Source organism: Vulpes vulpes, chromosome 10 (genome assembly GCF_048418805.1).
Source record: "Vulpes vulpes isolate BD-2025 chromosome 10, VulVul3, whole genome shotgun sequence".
NCBI lineage: Eukaryota > Metazoa > Chordata > Mammalia > Carnivora > Canidae > Vulpes > Vulpes vulpes.
The window spans coordinates 44169479-44185950 of NC_132789.1; the positions used below are offsets into that span (position 1 = coordinate 44169479).

Genomic DNA, 16472 nt, shown 5'->3' on the forward strand with positions numbered 1-16472 from the left:
TGGCCACTCCTCTCCCCCGTGAAACTTTAAGTTCCTTAAGGAGAGAGACACGGTTTTCCTCATTTTTGATCTGTGCTTTCCTCCTCCCCCAACAATACTGCTGGACACAATGCTTTGCATGGTTTGTTGAATGAAGAATAAATGGAGGGCTTGTGAAGGATTACATATAATCTGTAGTTTCAACATTCTGGTATTTTTTTTATCCACTTTCCTATATAAGTGATGGTTCTGCTCTTATAACAATCTATTAGTCTAACCTAAAAATCTATCAGAGATATAATTAATCCCAACAGTTTGCTTTGCTAATGGGGCTGGGGAAAAAGAGAGAGAGAGACCGCACTTTAGAAATAGAAGCCACTGTTGTCTTTATAAAACACAGAATTGTGCTGCTGTTGCTTGCTTTAGAAGGAACTGTACATTACAGCTGTTGGGAAAATTTTACAATGGACTGGACAAGGTACAGCTCAAAGCAGGACACAAACACAAGTCTCAAAGGGAAACAAATGCAAACAAGTACACAGCTGTGGGGCTCCAGGGACATTTCCCCATCCATGCTGGACTTGAGAGGGATAAAAAGTTTAGAAACTAAAGTGAAACCCAGAGTAGTCACACATGCCCACCAGATGGCTGCTAAGTGCAACATCACACACCAATCGGGTTGGACTGTGTGCACAGGAAAGTCATTTCATTTTTCCTTATTGCTACTACACCAGGGGACTCAGTGCATTTGACACATTGTCTTTACTTGCACAATCCTTGGAGGGTTTCCTATTTTCCTTTTTAAAGAAGGAAATCTGCCTTCCCCACCTTATTCTGTTTTATTTTGAGCCCATTCCCTCCACTCCCATTCTTAGGCTCCCAAACAGCAGCCAGAGGTTCTAAGTCAGTAGGAATAGAGTAAGGGGAGAGCACCAACCTAGCCTCTCTCCCTGCCTAGGGAGAAGGCAAGTCCTAATAAAAGGGGGGAAAGAGAAAACCAGAGAATCCCTTCTCCCCAATCTGCTTAGAAGGCTAAATAGGAAAGAGTGCCCTGCATATCCCTGCCATGATCAGACTTTAAAAGGAAGGCATCCCAGCTACCATCCTGGATTGGCCGAGGCCCAGTAAATATAAAAAATAACTTCCCCCAATGTAGTTTCCAAAACTGCATTTTGGCTAGTTTGAGATGACTTTCCACCTTGAAGGGGAAGGAACTTCCATTCTTCTTTGTTACACATGATGCCAGGTCTAAAACACTGTCCACCAGCCTTGCAGATAGATACCCCATGGGCCAGCAAAGAAGTCAAATTGTCCCCTTGGCTGCCCATCCTGAGTGCTAGCCTCATTTACTGAATTCTGGACCCCAAAAAACCAGAAACAAAAACAAAAACAAAACCCATCCAAGAACATTGTTGCTTAGCCAATGAGGAGGCCTTAGTGGGACTATCTAGTAGGTGGGAACCAGGAGGTTTTTAGGGAGATTTCATGCTTTTAGGTACCTTCCTCATTATTCTAAACCTAAGTTCCCATCAACAATAGCCCCAGGCTTATCCCAAGGTTCAGCAATAGCACCTCAACCCCCAATGGGTCAGACTAGACTGGAAAAATGATCAATAAACAGTGCTCTTTCCCGTCTTTTATCCAAATTCTCTCCCATTTTCTTCCGATCACTCTCTTCTTCCCCCATGTCCATCCCCTAACCCCCCCCAACACCGGAAACCAAGTAGCTCAACCCTAGGACATCCTCAGAAAAGGGAGGCCCCATAGAGACATGGAACCAGATCTAGAAAAAGCAATGAGAGAAACCAACCCCAAGGAATGGACAGGTGTGGAAGTTGTCAGAAGCCCTCCTGATTTCATGCCAGGTAGGCAGGCTTGCTGATCTGCCTTTGTATAACATTGATGGCAGTCAAGCCCAGAGAGAACATCACCAGGCTTGGAGAACAGATTCTTGGTCTTCTGCAGCCAAGGAGTATTAAGCCTGACCTTGCTAGCTAACAGTGGGATTATCATAGCCATGCAGCAAATTCATCATCACGTAGGCAGGCAGGCCAGCAAACAAGCTTAGTGAATTGAAAAAAGGAAAAGGACACCAGGGAAAGAGATAAGTAGAAAAGAGAGGCAAGAGAGTAGAATGAAGGGAGCAAGAGACCTGTCCAAGAGGATGAGGCTGGGGTCCCCCCAAAACTTTCTCAGAGCACAAGTAAGAAGCACCACTTAACCAAATCCAAGAAATCCAACGCTTGTTGCTAACACCACTTCTCAAACTGCATGCACCATCTTTCAAACAAGAATAATCCTCAAGGTCAAGGATATTTTTCAAGTCTCAAAGATTAAAAAAAAAGAAATCAGAGCAAGAAGTCATTTTCTTGCCATTGCCCAAACTGCTTCTCTTGCTTTTTTATTTCGTGAATGGCATGTGCAATGCCCAAGGGCTAAAAAATGCTTTTTAAGCCCCGGCTCAAAATCCAAATGGAGAGAGTGAGGCAAAGAGAGAAAAAGGAGAACATAAACTTGTTGCTGAGAGTAGGTGGTTACCACCAGCTCCCTATGGATATTTGCAAATGCTGGTGAATGACTGGACCCTCCAGGAACAGTGCCCTGATCCCAGCCCCTAAATGCACCCAAAGAAGAGAACATGCAGAGCCCATTGTCCCAAGAGAGCTCCCCTCCCCAAAGGGTGACTGAACACGAAGTAGACAGTATATGAAGGCGATGGACAGGGCAGATGGAGTGTTGGCATCACTCTCTTTAGGCACTTGTGTAAGGAATGTAGGCTCTCCAGTGAGCTGCCTCCTCCCAGAGCCCTCCATTCTGTTCTTCAGCTGGGCTGTGCCCATGGGGCATCCCATGCTGTAGCCAGTAGGAAAGAAGTAGAGGAGGAGTTACTCAACAGTCCTGATGCCTTCTCCATAATCAATGTTTGTGCTACGTTTTGTGAAGTTGCTGAACAAAGTAGCCAACCAGAACAGAACCTGGGATAGACTGTTTTGCATAGCAAATCTGGGTCTGTACAAGGGCTGCTGGAGAGGGGAAATGGTAGCTCTAAGCACACAGGCCAGGATTCAGACTGGCCTCCAAGCCTGAGCTAGGTCTAAAGTGTCATGGCTTCATCACCAGATTGGGGCAAACCCAAGCCCAGGCTCCTCACAAAGAGGAACTTCCACACTGAAGCTGCAACTCCTCATCCCAAGCAGTGGGACAGGAAAAAAATGAACAGTTAAGGAAAGAGGGGGCCTTGCCTCAAGGCCAGCAGGCACCAAGCTAGAAACCCCCTACTTTTCCAGTTCTGCAAGACAGCCAAACCCCATCTTTATCCAGGGAGACAAAAACAAAACAAAACAAAACAAAGGCCCATGCCACCCACTCACATGCCCTAGTGGGAAACTGGGAAAAATTCATTTGTGTAAACAGAAGCAATAGGGAGCAGCAAAATCCCCCAGCCTGTCCACAGGACACACTGGAATCTGGGATGAGCCAAAGTGTCAGAGGACAGTCTAGAGAAAGGGAAGATGCACTTGCAGGAAGAGTACAGGGCAGTGCAGAGGAGGGTGCCTACAGCAAGAAAACGATATTATCTGCACAGGGGAAGGGTGGAGCCTGAGCCCCACCTTGGGGAGATAACCACTCTCCCTACCTAGCCAGGCCAAAGAATAAGTCAGGTACATAGTTCCTTCTGATGGCTCAATGTTTCTGGGATGTAAACTTACTGGGCATGGGAGGGATTTCCAGATTTTGGCAACAGACTCAAGTTATGGTATAAAAATAACATTTAGTTTTTGCTTTTTTTTTCTTCTTATTTTAGACCTAAAGATCATTTGTTATAAGACACCCCAGTTAAGAAATATTGAAACATAATCGACTTGACCATCAGGGGAAAAAAGAAGCCAAGAATGAGAAATGCGATGTAAGTAACTCCAGACCCAGGCAGGTGGGAAGGCTGGGGGGGGGGGGGGGGGCGCCAGGGAGAAAAGGAGGCATCAAGTGGAAAGGCCAAGGGCCAGTCATCTCAGCAGCTCCTAGACTTGTCATGTCTGAAAGTGCAAATGTCAATGGACTTTAACCATCTTGAGGTTGTGATCTTTTTAAAAGCTCAATGAATATGGAAGTTAATTCCTTTGAATGCAAAGTAGCTGGCGCTCTGGCTGGAGGCTTGTTGGGTTAGGGGTATTTCTTCCCCACCTACCTCCTCTCCCACCCCCACCCATCCCCCCAAAGAAAGGTACAAAAGGTTGCAGTTCTGCAGCATTACCGTTACAGGGAAGGCACTGGTTACCCACCAGCAGGCGGAAGGAAGACAGGGTCGTGTCACTTCAGAGCTAAGTGCCATAGTGCCTTAAGTCTTACTAGGGGCTGGATGTCTGTCAGGGAGGAGGTGTAAGGTGGGGTAGACAAAGTAGAGAGAAAGGAATAAGGGAATAAGGGAAAAAGGGGTGGCAGCTGGGGGAGGAGCAACCAAAATCATTAGCATTAAAAATCTTCCTACAAACTGGATTTTCAACCCATTAAAACATCTAGTATTCTAAAATATTGATCTGGGTCTGGGTTTTTCCTCTTAAACAAATCTAGACCTTTTCTGATTAAGGCTCCTAAAAAATCCTTTCCTCCTCCCACCCACTTTCTCAAGCCCCTCACTCTCCCATCTAAAGTATCAAACCCAAACCTACCAGCTTTTGTCCGCGGGGCTGCAGAGCCGACCTTACCAAGCTGTCAGGCATGAGTCTTTAGCACTGTTGAGTCACATGAGACACCTGTGTGTATGGTGGGCACCAGTGCTGCCCCTCTTGGTCCAGTGGGGTCAGGGCCAGATGTGACAAGATGGGTGGAGGGGTGGGGGTCATGAGGTGGACATCAAAGATATCTGGCTGGTGGTCTGGCTTACTGGCCCTGTTCCCCACCCTTCTGCCCCCTTTGTAGAAGGAAACAAGGCCTTCTGAACTCCTCCCTACCCTCCCTCCTCCTCCTTGCTTCCTCTGGATTTGGGTGGCACAGCTCTTGGGGCTTGGAAAGCTTTCTTCTATCCAGTGAGGTAACAGCGTTCTGCCTTCAAGCGAAGTACATGGTGCGCAGAGTATCCTGGTGAACCTGCACGGCTTTGGCCAGGGCCTGGGGGTCCCGCCCATTGCTCTGCCCCGATATGTGGCTCCCCTCTCCACTGAAAAGCAAAAATGAAAGAAGTCCTTCCTGGTGCACTGAGCTGCTGCTAATCCATTCCCCCATTCAGAGTACCAATTCCCATACCAAGTTAAGAGAAAGCCCCAACCCAGATTTGGGCATATGAGCCCAAAGATACCATATTATATAATATTCATTTCCTTCTGCCCAAGGAAAGTTGAGAGGATCTAGTACCAGAGGCTGATGCAAAAGAGAAGCCACCTTGATCCTAGGCCTCACCTGTCATGTTCCTTGTCCACTAGGTGGTATCGTGCCCGGAAAGCCACCAGGCGGGCATAGTAGGCAGGTGCTGGGATAGAGACGGAGCGTGTGCATCGTACGTAAGTGTGGCACAGCTGGTACGTCAAGATCTGGAGCTCATCCGCTGTGAAACGGTTGTCATCCCAAAGGACATAGTAATGTGACGGTCGGCTGGTGCCCTGGGAAGATAGGAAGGTGAGGGGGCCCTAGGTTGGGCAGAAGGGATGGCCAATGCTAAGGAATAGGATCACTATTAAGATTGTGGTTGGGGGGGGATCCCTGGGTGGCGCAGCGGTTTAGCGCCTGTCTGGCCCAGGGCGCGATCCTGGAGACCCGGGATCGAGTCCCACATCGGGCTCCCGGGCATGGAGCCTGCTTCTCCCTCTGCCTGTGTCTCTGCCTCTCTCTCTCTCTCTCTCTCTCTCTCTGTGTGTGTGTGACTATCATAAATAAATAAATAAAATTAAAAAAAAAAAAAAAAAAAAAGATTGTGGTTGGGGGGATCCCTGGGTGGCTCAGCAGTTCAGCACCTGCCTTCTGCCCAGGGCGTGATCCTGGAGTCCTGGGATGGAGTTCCACATAGGACTCCCTGCATGGAGCCTGCTTCTCTCTCTGCCTGTATCTCTGCCTCTGTGGTGTATGTGTGTGTGTGTGCGCATCTCATGAATAAATAAATAAAATCTTAAAAAAAAAAAAAAAAAGGAGTGTGGTTGGGTTGGAAGACGCACACACAAAGCTACCTATGTCACAAAATACCCTTGTTATGGGCAATCCTGCCTAAGATGCTCAAAATGTACTTCTGTTCATATATGCTAAGAGCTTATTAAGAGAATAATCCTGTTCTGAATGCCCTCAGTGACACCTGATATATTTTAGAGACAATGGGAATAATCAATTCATTTTTGACCCATTGGAAACCCCTGGACATAGCCCGGCTACCTGGATGCCTGCATGGCTGCACAGATAGAAGTCGAACTCAAATGGGTGGGTGATGTTGGTGTCCACAGTTGTCCCAGCTGGGATGTTACCACTCTTCCCAATCTGTATAGAGACAAAGACAACCAAGATCCCAAGATCCCAAGGTCTGCCTGGCCCACCAGAATCTCAAAAGTAAAGCAGAAGTTGCTGTTCCTAGAGGGTATTAGATATTAAAATAATGGGCTTCTACTGTCACACGGACCTGATTTTACCATTCATTAGCTGTGTGACTTTAGCAAGTCATTTAACTTTTTTGAGGTTAAACTGGAGGTAATAATACCTACCTCACAGGGCTGCTGTGGGGAAGACACCTCGTACAGTGTCTGACATATAACAGAACTTCAATAAATAGTACTTCCCTTTTCTTCTCTGGGAGCTGGTCTATAGAGGGGTCTATAGGCGAGGGAGCTAGGAGGAAGGAGCCGGAGTATAAAGGCAGGAGGGGACAAAAGGAAAAAAGGGAAGGACAAGAGCTGGGGGAAGGGGCCAGAGACAATAGACAAACCAAGGATTAAATCCCCAAATTTATCTCAAGGGCTTTTTCCATATTAAGAGAAGGGAGACAGGATAAGGGTATGAGTGGCTTCCTCAATCTCTTACTCACTCGTTCATTCTTGTCAGCACAAAAAAGGCGGGTATGATGGCGTTTCTGCACTACAATGTAAGTGATCCCAGGCTGGTAGTCCTTTTCCAGTTTGATGCAGGCATCACGAATGGCCAGCAGCTCATAGTGCAGGATCTAGGCACGAGTGAGAAGGGAGACAAAGAGACATATAGCTTCTCCTAAGTCACATCTGTGTGAACTACGAGGTTGCCATTTGTATATGGCTTTTTGCTCAGTTTCTTTATAAGCTGACACTCAACCATCACAGATGACAGAGCCTTCCTGTAAAATTAGTCTTATACTCAGTTGCCATGATATGTTGCTAAAAAACCTTGGTTGGGAGGCTGGCATCAGCAGAGAGCACTCACCTGGTTCCTATATATAAAGACACAGAACCAAAGCACACAGACATCACTAATATCACAATGCCCAAAGTGAGGTCAATTTCAGAATCAGGAGGATAATAGGAATTCCCCCTGAGCTCCAAGAGCAGACAGTGCTGAGATCACCAGAGAAGAGCAGACACATAGTTCAGGAATTGGTACAGAGGGAGCAGATGAATTCAGTCCTACAAAGAAGCAGGATTATAAGAAAATGGGCTAAAGAAGAACCCACAGGTAAATAACCATATGCAATAGTTGCCTCGTGGCCTTAGAAGTCAGATATAGGGAGTCAAAACTGTATGGTAGAAAATGGACAGAATGGAAGTCAATTAGAACTAGGTTTAAACCCAAGCTTTATCCAGTTATATTTCTATTAGCAAGCTGCTTAACCCTCCTAAGTCTCATTTTCTCCAAATCTACTAAAGTTAGCCTCACAAAACTGTTGTGAAAAGTGTAACAGATTAATTAAGTAAAAGTATAAAAAACCTAGTAGGGGCTTAATAACTCCTGATTGCTTTGCTAAGCAGTTTGAATTTTAACCCAAGACTATGTGAAGCTACTAGACATTCCTGAACAGAAAAATGATAGTATAAATTTGTCTGCTGTTTTAGGGAAGACTGGATGACTTAGAGAAAACTGAGAAATGGATGAGAGCATAAACTCAAATTACACCAATTTGTCTGAATCCCAGTTCCACCATTGTTTAGCTTGGTTGACACTGAAGATATCATTTAACATTTCCAAGCCTCAAGTTTCATCATCTGTCAAATGGGATAATTATTTCATAGGGTTTTTCTAACCATTAAGTAGAACACATATGAAGTGCTTACCACAATTCATAGTACATAAGAGGTGCTCAATAAATAACAGCTGTATTAATATTAAGTGGTAGTCAAGGAGACCAGTTCATTATATACTCTAAACAACAGAATATGAAGACTTGGCAGGGACAAAGAATAGGAGGAACATTCTGAAGGAAGGTCAACAGCAGTAGTTCTCAAAGTGTGACCTCCAGACCAGCAGCATCACCTATGTAGGAACTTGTCAACTACAAATTCTAGGGGCACCTGGGTGGCTCATTCAGTTAAGTATCTGCCTTTGGTTCCGGTCATGATCCTGGGGCCCTGGGATCAAATCCCACATCAGGCTCCCTTCTCGGTGGGGAGCCTGCTTCTCCTTTTCCCTCTATCGCTCCCCCTACTCGTGCTCTGTCTCTACCTCAAATAAATAAGATCTTAAAAGAAAAAAAAAAAGGAACTATAAATTCTAGGGACCATCCTAGACTAACTGAATCAGAAATTCTTAGAGCCTGCAAACTATTTTAAGCAGCTCCTCATGTGATCTTGAAGCATGCTAATGTTTTGAGAACTATTGGTCTAAAGAATCAGTCTTCAACATGAACCAAAGAGTAAATAAGCACTGAGGGTCTTATGTTATAACAAAGGTCTGTAGATGCTTGTGCACACGACCTCTCAGTTGTGATGTCTGTTCCTAAGCCCTACTGCCATTTAGCAAAGCTCTCAAAGTACCACCTCCCAATGCCAATAGCTTTAAAAAAGGGAGCAGTACTCTCTGCACCCATTAGGCCCTTTGGCCCCAATGTGAAGGTTTTCTTCACCTACTTTGGGCCCTACCTGGGGGAGCTGGCCTTCAGGAACCCCATCTCGGTAGAAGATGATGCGGGTAGGCTTGAAGCGGGTAGACTTGTAGAACTGGATGAGCAGCTCACGCACCATGTAGGATAAGTCTTCAATGATCTCCTGCCGGGGTCGCTGCACCCGCACAGTAGCACAGTAACGGCTGGGGTGGGCATCCATACTGCCTACCACCTAACAATCAAAGAGGCAGGATCAGCCTCCAGAACTTCCACCCTCCCAACACTGTTAGTATGTGGATTTGGGGAAGGCTTCTTAGCAAGAAAACTATGCAATCAAATTAGTAGGGTTTGGGATACAATGAGTCCTGGTTTCAATCTCTATCATGCATGCAGAAGTTATTTAATCCACTTGATCTTCTTTTTCCTCTCAAATAGATAAGAATGCCACCTGCTTACAGTGCTACTTCTTGCAGGGATGCCTGGGTGGCTCATGGGTGAGCATCTGCCTTTGGCTCAGGGCATGATCCCAGAGTTCTGGGATCGAATCCTGCATTGGGCTCCCTGCGGGGAGCCTGCTTCTCCCTCCACCTATGTCTCTGCCTCTCTCTGTGTCTCTCATGAAAAAATAAGTAAAATCTTCTAAAAAATTAAATTTAAAAAAATAAAACACCTTGCATAAGACCTAGCCCACAGTAAATACTTGGTAAGTTCGATTTTCTTACCCCTTGCAGGAGGGTAATGTGAAGGTCTGGCACTACCAACTCAAAGAGCTACAAGTTTGTCCTTTTCTCAATTTAAGTACTAATCTACCCAGTAATCACAATGAAGAGTGTTCCTGCAGGAGGTAAGAGTAATATCATTTTCAAAGGGGACGTGGCCAGAGCCTAGGATGGACGGCCACAAGGAAAACAAGGATAAGCATAGCATAGTATTTACCTGCATTTACTGTGATTAGCCCCGTTTGCCTAGAGAAATGTGAGGGTTGAGAAAAGAGAAGTGGGAAGAAAGGCCTGATCCCTAGCAATTCAGAAGCCCCTAGGGATGGGGAGCAGAGAAGCCAGAGAGGGATGGGAAAGACAACTAATCTATTAGATGGATCAGGGGTAGGGATGGGGAAGAGGAAAGAACAGTCAGTCCCAGCAACTAGGTAACCACCTTAAAAAGGATTTCAGAGAAGAGATATGGTCTTTCCTATATCCCAAAAGTGGGCATGGAGAGAGAGAGAGAAATTTGAACACAGAGCAAGAGTGATGGAGACTGGTCAAAGTCTCTGGCCACCGCCTACACTCTCACTGCTCTCTCTGAAAAACAGATACCATACAGAGTTAGTTTAATGAAGATACCAAGGGAGTGGTTAATGGGGATGATCAGCTGGAAAAAAGTTTTTATGAAGGGTCAAGCATCAGAGCTGAGGCAAGGATATTATGTGCAGTCTTCGAAGCTCAGAGCTAAAATGAGAACCTTAAGAAGAAGCTGGAGAGTATCACTCACTGCTGTGATAGAAGGTTTTTTCCCATCCCCTGCTGGGGGGTGTGTAACATCTGCTCCCAGGAATATCACTGGTTGTTGAAAGACGGCAGAGCTAAACAAAGAAGAGAAAACAAATGGTGAGGAGTTGGATCTTCTCTTCCTGGCACCATCTAGTACCCATTTTGGTCATCTCTCCCTTGTATCTGATTCACTCTGCCTGGCCAGAGTCCTATCGTTTTGACAATCCCCGACATGGTACCTTGCTTGACGGGGCAAGTGGGCAACAGAGTTCATACCGCTGGTGTGGGACTAGGATGTTGTTAATGCCACCAAGTTTGACATTGATCTTCAGGCAGAGGTTGGATAGAGTCTGAGGCGAGGTCTTGACCACATTCTTCACTTGCACACACTGTGTAGCCATTCCCAAAAGTGTATCTCCAACACGTTTCACTTCAGCTATAAGCAGGGAGAGAAGTAATTAGTGCATTCAACAAATATTTACTGAATGCCGATTAGATGTCAGGCAGGATATAAGAAGGTAAGAATACAATGATAACCAGAAACATAGAGTCCCTAATCATAGTGGTTACTGTCTAGTGACTAATCTAAAAATCATGAGAAGTACAACAATGATAAATGCTACAATAAAAAACTTCATGAAGGTATGAGAGCATATATCAGGAGATAATAACTCAGCCAGGAAAGGACTAAATAATGATAAAAATGAAACCTAGTGGTGGAAAATCATTAGAAGAGGGGTGGAGTTGGGGGAGAGCATTCCAACCAGAGGGAACGGCATGCAAAAATGCACTCTGATAGTTCTGCTTGAGAAACTGAAAAGCTGGGTAGCCCAGGTGGCTCAGCAGTTTAGCGCCGCCTTCAGCCCAGGGCGTGATCCTAGAGACTCGAGTCCCATGTCGGGCTCCCTGCATGGAGCCTGCTTCTCCCTCTGCCTGTGTCTTTGCCTCTCTTTCTGTCTCTATCTCTTTCTGTCTCTCATGAATAAACAAAATCTTAAAAGAGAAAGAGAGAGAGAGAGAGAGAGAGAGAGAGAGAGAGAGAAACTGAAAAGCCAAAGTAACTAAAAAGGAAAGTAAAGGACAAATTGAACATCAATAAAAAATAAATTTATTATTAAAAGAAAAAAAAAAGGAAAGTAAAGGAACCATGGTGTACGAGAAAGAATGTGGCTATCAGACTGACCTAAGCAAGAACTGAGGGTTGTTTGTACTAAGAAGACAGTTACTTAAGATAGAAAGAAACCATCAGGTTCAATAGAGATTTAAGGGACTCAGAGATGATATACATAAGGAAAAAGAATTTTTATGGATAAATTTCAAGTTTCTAGCTTTTGTAATAAAACAGGACATAAATTATTTTTGAAACCTTTTGAGTTTGAAGTGCTTTTTGGTTATCCCAGTGAGGATGTCAATTAGGTAATGAGAATAGTAGTTGAAAGTGCAAAAGCAGTCTGAAAGGACATGCAAATGTGTTAGATATTTTGTACAGAGGTAATTAAAGGCATGATCTTGATGAGATCATCAAGGAAGAGAACAGCTGAAAGGAGGAAGGCTTAGACCTGAATCTTGAGGAACCCCCAGCATTTGCAGAACAATTAAGATGAGTCTGCAAAAGAGAAATATCCAGAGAACTAGGAGGAAGACAGAGTTGTATCATGAATACCAAGGAAAATGAGAGTTTCAAGGAACACGTGTTCAACTAAGTCAAATGCTACTAAGAGATCTAGTAAAATAAGGACTAGAAATGTCCTTTGTTTTTTTAGTAGCCTCTATGCCCATCATGAAGCCCTAATGCAGGGCTTAAACTCATGACGGTGAGATCAAGACCTGGGCTGAGATCAAGAGTCAGACACTTAGCTGACTGAGCCACCCAGGTGCCCCAGAGATATCCTTTGAATTTATCATTTACAGAAGAAATTAATGTATAGAAGCAAAAACTATTTTGCTGATACAAAGTGCCAAGGTGGAGATGTGGGATCAATGAAAGATTTAGTATGTTTTCGATGAGAGAGACCTGAACATATTTAAAAAGCTTAAAGGATCATTTCCACTATCAAGAGAGACAGAGTAGTTAGTGGTCAACCAATGCTTCTGCAGATAAAATTCAGAAAAGCCAGACAAAATACAGAAATCATCTTTTGAAGGCAGCAGAGAGGTGCTGAGACAAGAACTAAAGAGGCAAAAACTCCAGAGAGGAAGAGAATCTCACCAAGTTGAGCTATCTTCTGCAGCTGCTTTTTGCTAATTCTAGATGTGGACAAGAGGCTGAGATTCTAAGCTTTGCACAAGCAGAAGAACCACTGCCAGGGGACAGAGAAAGCAAGAGTTTCTGGAAGAGACAGACTAATTCTAAATGTGAAAGGTCAAAACACATACATACATTGATTTAAAAGAAAACATAGACTAGTATCTTATGATCTTGGGATTTCTTAAAAAGGACACAGAAATTACTAATCATAAAGAAAAAATATTATACAAATTGGAGTACATTAAAATTTTAAATTTCTGTTCAACAAAAGACTCCATTAAGAAAGTAAAAAGGCAAGTCACAGAGAAGATATATGTATGTATATCTTCTATATGTATATATAATACACATACATATTAAATAAAGGAATTATAAATCAGTAAGAAATCAATCACCTATAAATCAGTAAGAAAAAGGTAGTTAAGGCAACAAAAAGAAAAGGGAAAGACTTGAACAGGCACTTTACAAAAGAGCCTTAGTGAAATAGCCAATAAATATATAAAAAGACACCAAACTTTATTAATCATCAGAGAAATTCTATTAAAAGCACAACACATGGGACGCCCTGGTAGATCAGCAGTTGAGCATCTGCCTTTGGCTCGGGGCATGGTCCCAGGGTCCTGGGATCGAGTTCCACATTGGGCTCCCTGCTTCTCCCTCTGCCTATGTCTCTGCCTCTCTCTGTGTCTCTCATGAATAAATAAATAAAATCTTAAATAAAATTAAAAAAAAGGAACACACACAAGAAGCACAACACAGTATCACTAAACACCATAAAAATGGCTAAAATGAAAGAAACAACACCAAATTTGTAAGAGTAAAGCATCTATAATTCACATACAATGCTGGTAGAAGTGTAAACTATATACTCAAAATTCCTCCTAGGTATACAACCAATGGAAATGAAAATATATATGCTCAAACAATATGTATAAGAATATGTGCAGAGGCATTATTTAAAACAGTAAAAGAAAAAAAAAACAGTAAAAGCAAAAAAAAACAGTAAAAGCTGGAAACAACACAAATGTATCTGCATTGATAGAATGGATAAACACATCTAAATTATGTTACATAATGTTAACATTATGTAACAAACTACAACTAAACAAACATGGATGAACTCACAAACAATGTTGAGTGAAAGCCAGACACACCAAAAGTACATAATAAATGATTCATTTACATAAAGTTCAAAGACTGTCAAAATGAATCTATGGCACTAAAAGCCAAAAGTGATTACCACTGATAGGAAGCTGTAGTGACTAGAAGTCTGAGGTGGTGGTCATGTTTTGCTCCCAAAACTGGGTACTGGTCACCCTGCTGTGACTTTTTGTAAAAATTCACAGAACTGAACTCTAGATACTCTAGATTTCTAGATGTATACTACAATAAAAAGTTTACATTTTTAAAAAAGGATAATAGTACCGATTTAGTGGAGAGGAAAGAGTTAAATATAAAGCACAGGGTGAGATATGGCACCGGATTCGAAACGGACAAATGTGACACTGTCCCCTTCTACACTCTCAGGGCAACCACAATGCAACTGGATCTTGCTCTGTTTGGCCTCCAAGAAGGCAAGGTGAGGGTCTTAAGAGGAGCAGTTAGATTCTTCTAATCTGCTGGCTTAATTCCTAGGCAACTGTCTTCATTGTCCAAGTGGTATATAATCAAGGAAGAGAATGTAAGTAGAAGAAACCCAAGGTCCTGATCAAGGTTGAAACTTGACAGAGGTAAAGCATCACTGAGCCCAGGGTGGGGAAAAAATCTCTGAGTGAGCACTGCCTTCCTCAGGCATACTGCAAAGTTAGGTACTCCCCAGGTAAGCCAATAATGGATTCTCCCTTTAATGAAAGGAACTAGAAATGTGGATAATTACTCAAAGCAGTTCTAAAAAGTATCCTTAGTTTGCATCCAAGGATATCGATTAAAGGCCTAGAGACATGGATTGGAGGTTAATCAACTTCCCTCCATTATCAATTATTGAGTATGACGTCAGTGGAAGGCTTTACCTTAGATTCATACGTGCAGATGGAAGAAGGTTTCAGAGCAAAAGAAGATCTACTCAACACTCAAAATAATATCAAAGAAGGCAGCAACTGATCAATAGCCTGATAAAATTTCCAAAGGAATCTGGAAAGATTTATCCTCTAGGTAGGACGGTAAAAGATGGCTTCCAGAAATAAGTATATTTAGATTGAGGCCTGATGGATAGAATTTTAAGGGCAATATGGGCAATAAGAAGAAGAGTACTTAAGATATTCTAGAAAAAGGCAAATGATGTAAGCAAAGCCAGAGACTAGAAAGCACAGGCATAAAAATAAGCATGTAGAGTATCTCCAATGTGCCAGGCACTGGGTTAGATGTTGCTTGTTATATAATTAATTCATGACTCAGAAAGGTTAGCTAATTTGTATTAGTAAACTGGCATAGCCAGGACTAAAATCCATTTCTTTCTAATTCCAGAACAAGTGATGTTTCCAGTATGTGTGGCAAAGGGAACAATACAAGATAAAACTGAAAAGGTTTAATTAAGATCAGGGCCCTGAAAAATTGTTATTTTGTGAATTCATCCAATGAAGTTTTTATGGGGAGTAGTCACAAAAGGTCTCATCCAGTAAATGAGAAATCTTTCTTATTCAAGAGAATATATCTTAAGACTGTAAAAAAGAAGAAGGTGGAGATGGAGTAAAGAGAACACAGACTGCCTCCAGAGTTTGGGTGAAGGTACCCAAAAGCAATTACAATGCCAAATACAGAAGACGTAAAGACAAAAGCTTACTAATAAAGACAGAGAAGAAGCTACTAAAGAGTTGTCCAGGGGTCGGGGGGAAAAGGGTAGGGGAAAAAAAAGAGTTGCCCACCAAAACACATCATAAGAGCAGAGACTACATCTGTTTTCTTCACCAATGTATTTAGGACCTAGCATAGTGTTTCACACATAGTAAGTGATAAATAAATGCTTATAGAAGGAAGAAAGGTCAAAGGGACAGATGGGAGTGGCAGAGGTCAAGGGTTGGACCAAGATTTAATAATCTTTAATAATATAACATATTAATAAGAGGTGATGACTTTAAGCAACTGAAATAAATGAAAATATATTCTATATTCACTAGAATATAAAGATAGAGAAGGCAGGGTATAGAAACCTGGAAAATACCAAGCATATCTGGTAATGACAAAATAAAGCGAGACAGAGAAAATCAAGAGAAGTGAGAAAGGTCACCAATGGGTCTCTGTGGGTGAAGTTTCAGAGAAAGTCAGAGGTAAGACAGATGAAAGGAATAAGCAGCTAGTGAGGAAGTGGGTCTAGAAAATGCGGAGAACTCTTTCAAAAAGTATGATGAAGAAAAAAAAAATAGGAAGACAAAAGGTAAAGGAGATGGTCTGACTGGTAACGTACTCTTGGATGGGGAATCTGAACAAGTTTGAGGGATAAAGGGTACGAAGTCCCACAAGTGGCAGGATGAGATGGGAACAAGAGCATATATGGGTTGAACCAGGAAAGTGGAGGGACACCTCTTCCTTTCAAACAGGAGAGCTGCTGGGAAAACAGTAAAAGAATTGAGCCAGATATATATATATCCATATAGCCAGATTTTATATATATATATATATGTATATACACACACACACACACACACACACACACACACACACATATATATATATAGTCGGACCTACTCTTAAAAGTGGGAGAGAAAGAAAACTTCTCGGAAAGTCCAAGTCATTCCCAAGCAACAGACAACTTCTAGAACCATCACAATTTCTGCCTGAGTAT

General features: G+C 42.8%; 1 protein-coding gene across 2 annotated transcripts in view; it reads right to left on the reverse strand.

Moving 5' to 3' along the window:
- Positions 1-340: 340 nt before the first annotated feature.
- Positions 341-16472, reverse strand: part of AGO1 (argonaute RISC component 1) — a 35533-nt gene continuing 19401 nt past the window's right edge. For both annotated transcript variants that reach the window (XM_025991757.2, XM_025991758.2), the window contains exons 13-19: positions 10723-10882; positions 10448-10538; positions 8994-9188; positions 6977-7111; positions 6334-6435; positions 5374-5573; positions 341-5134 (exon numbers count right to left, since the gene is read on the reverse strand). In XM_025991757.2, coding sequence (XP_025847542.1) covers positions 5026-5134; positions 5374-5573; positions 6334-6435; positions 6977-7111; positions 8994-9188; positions 10448-10538; positions 10723-10882 — 992 coding nt within the window. In that variant the 3' untranslated portion in view covers positions 341-5025. The remainder of the gene's footprint in view (positions 5135-5373; positions 5574-6333; positions 6436-6976; positions 7112-8993; positions 9189-10447; positions 10539-10722; positions 10883-16472) is intronic.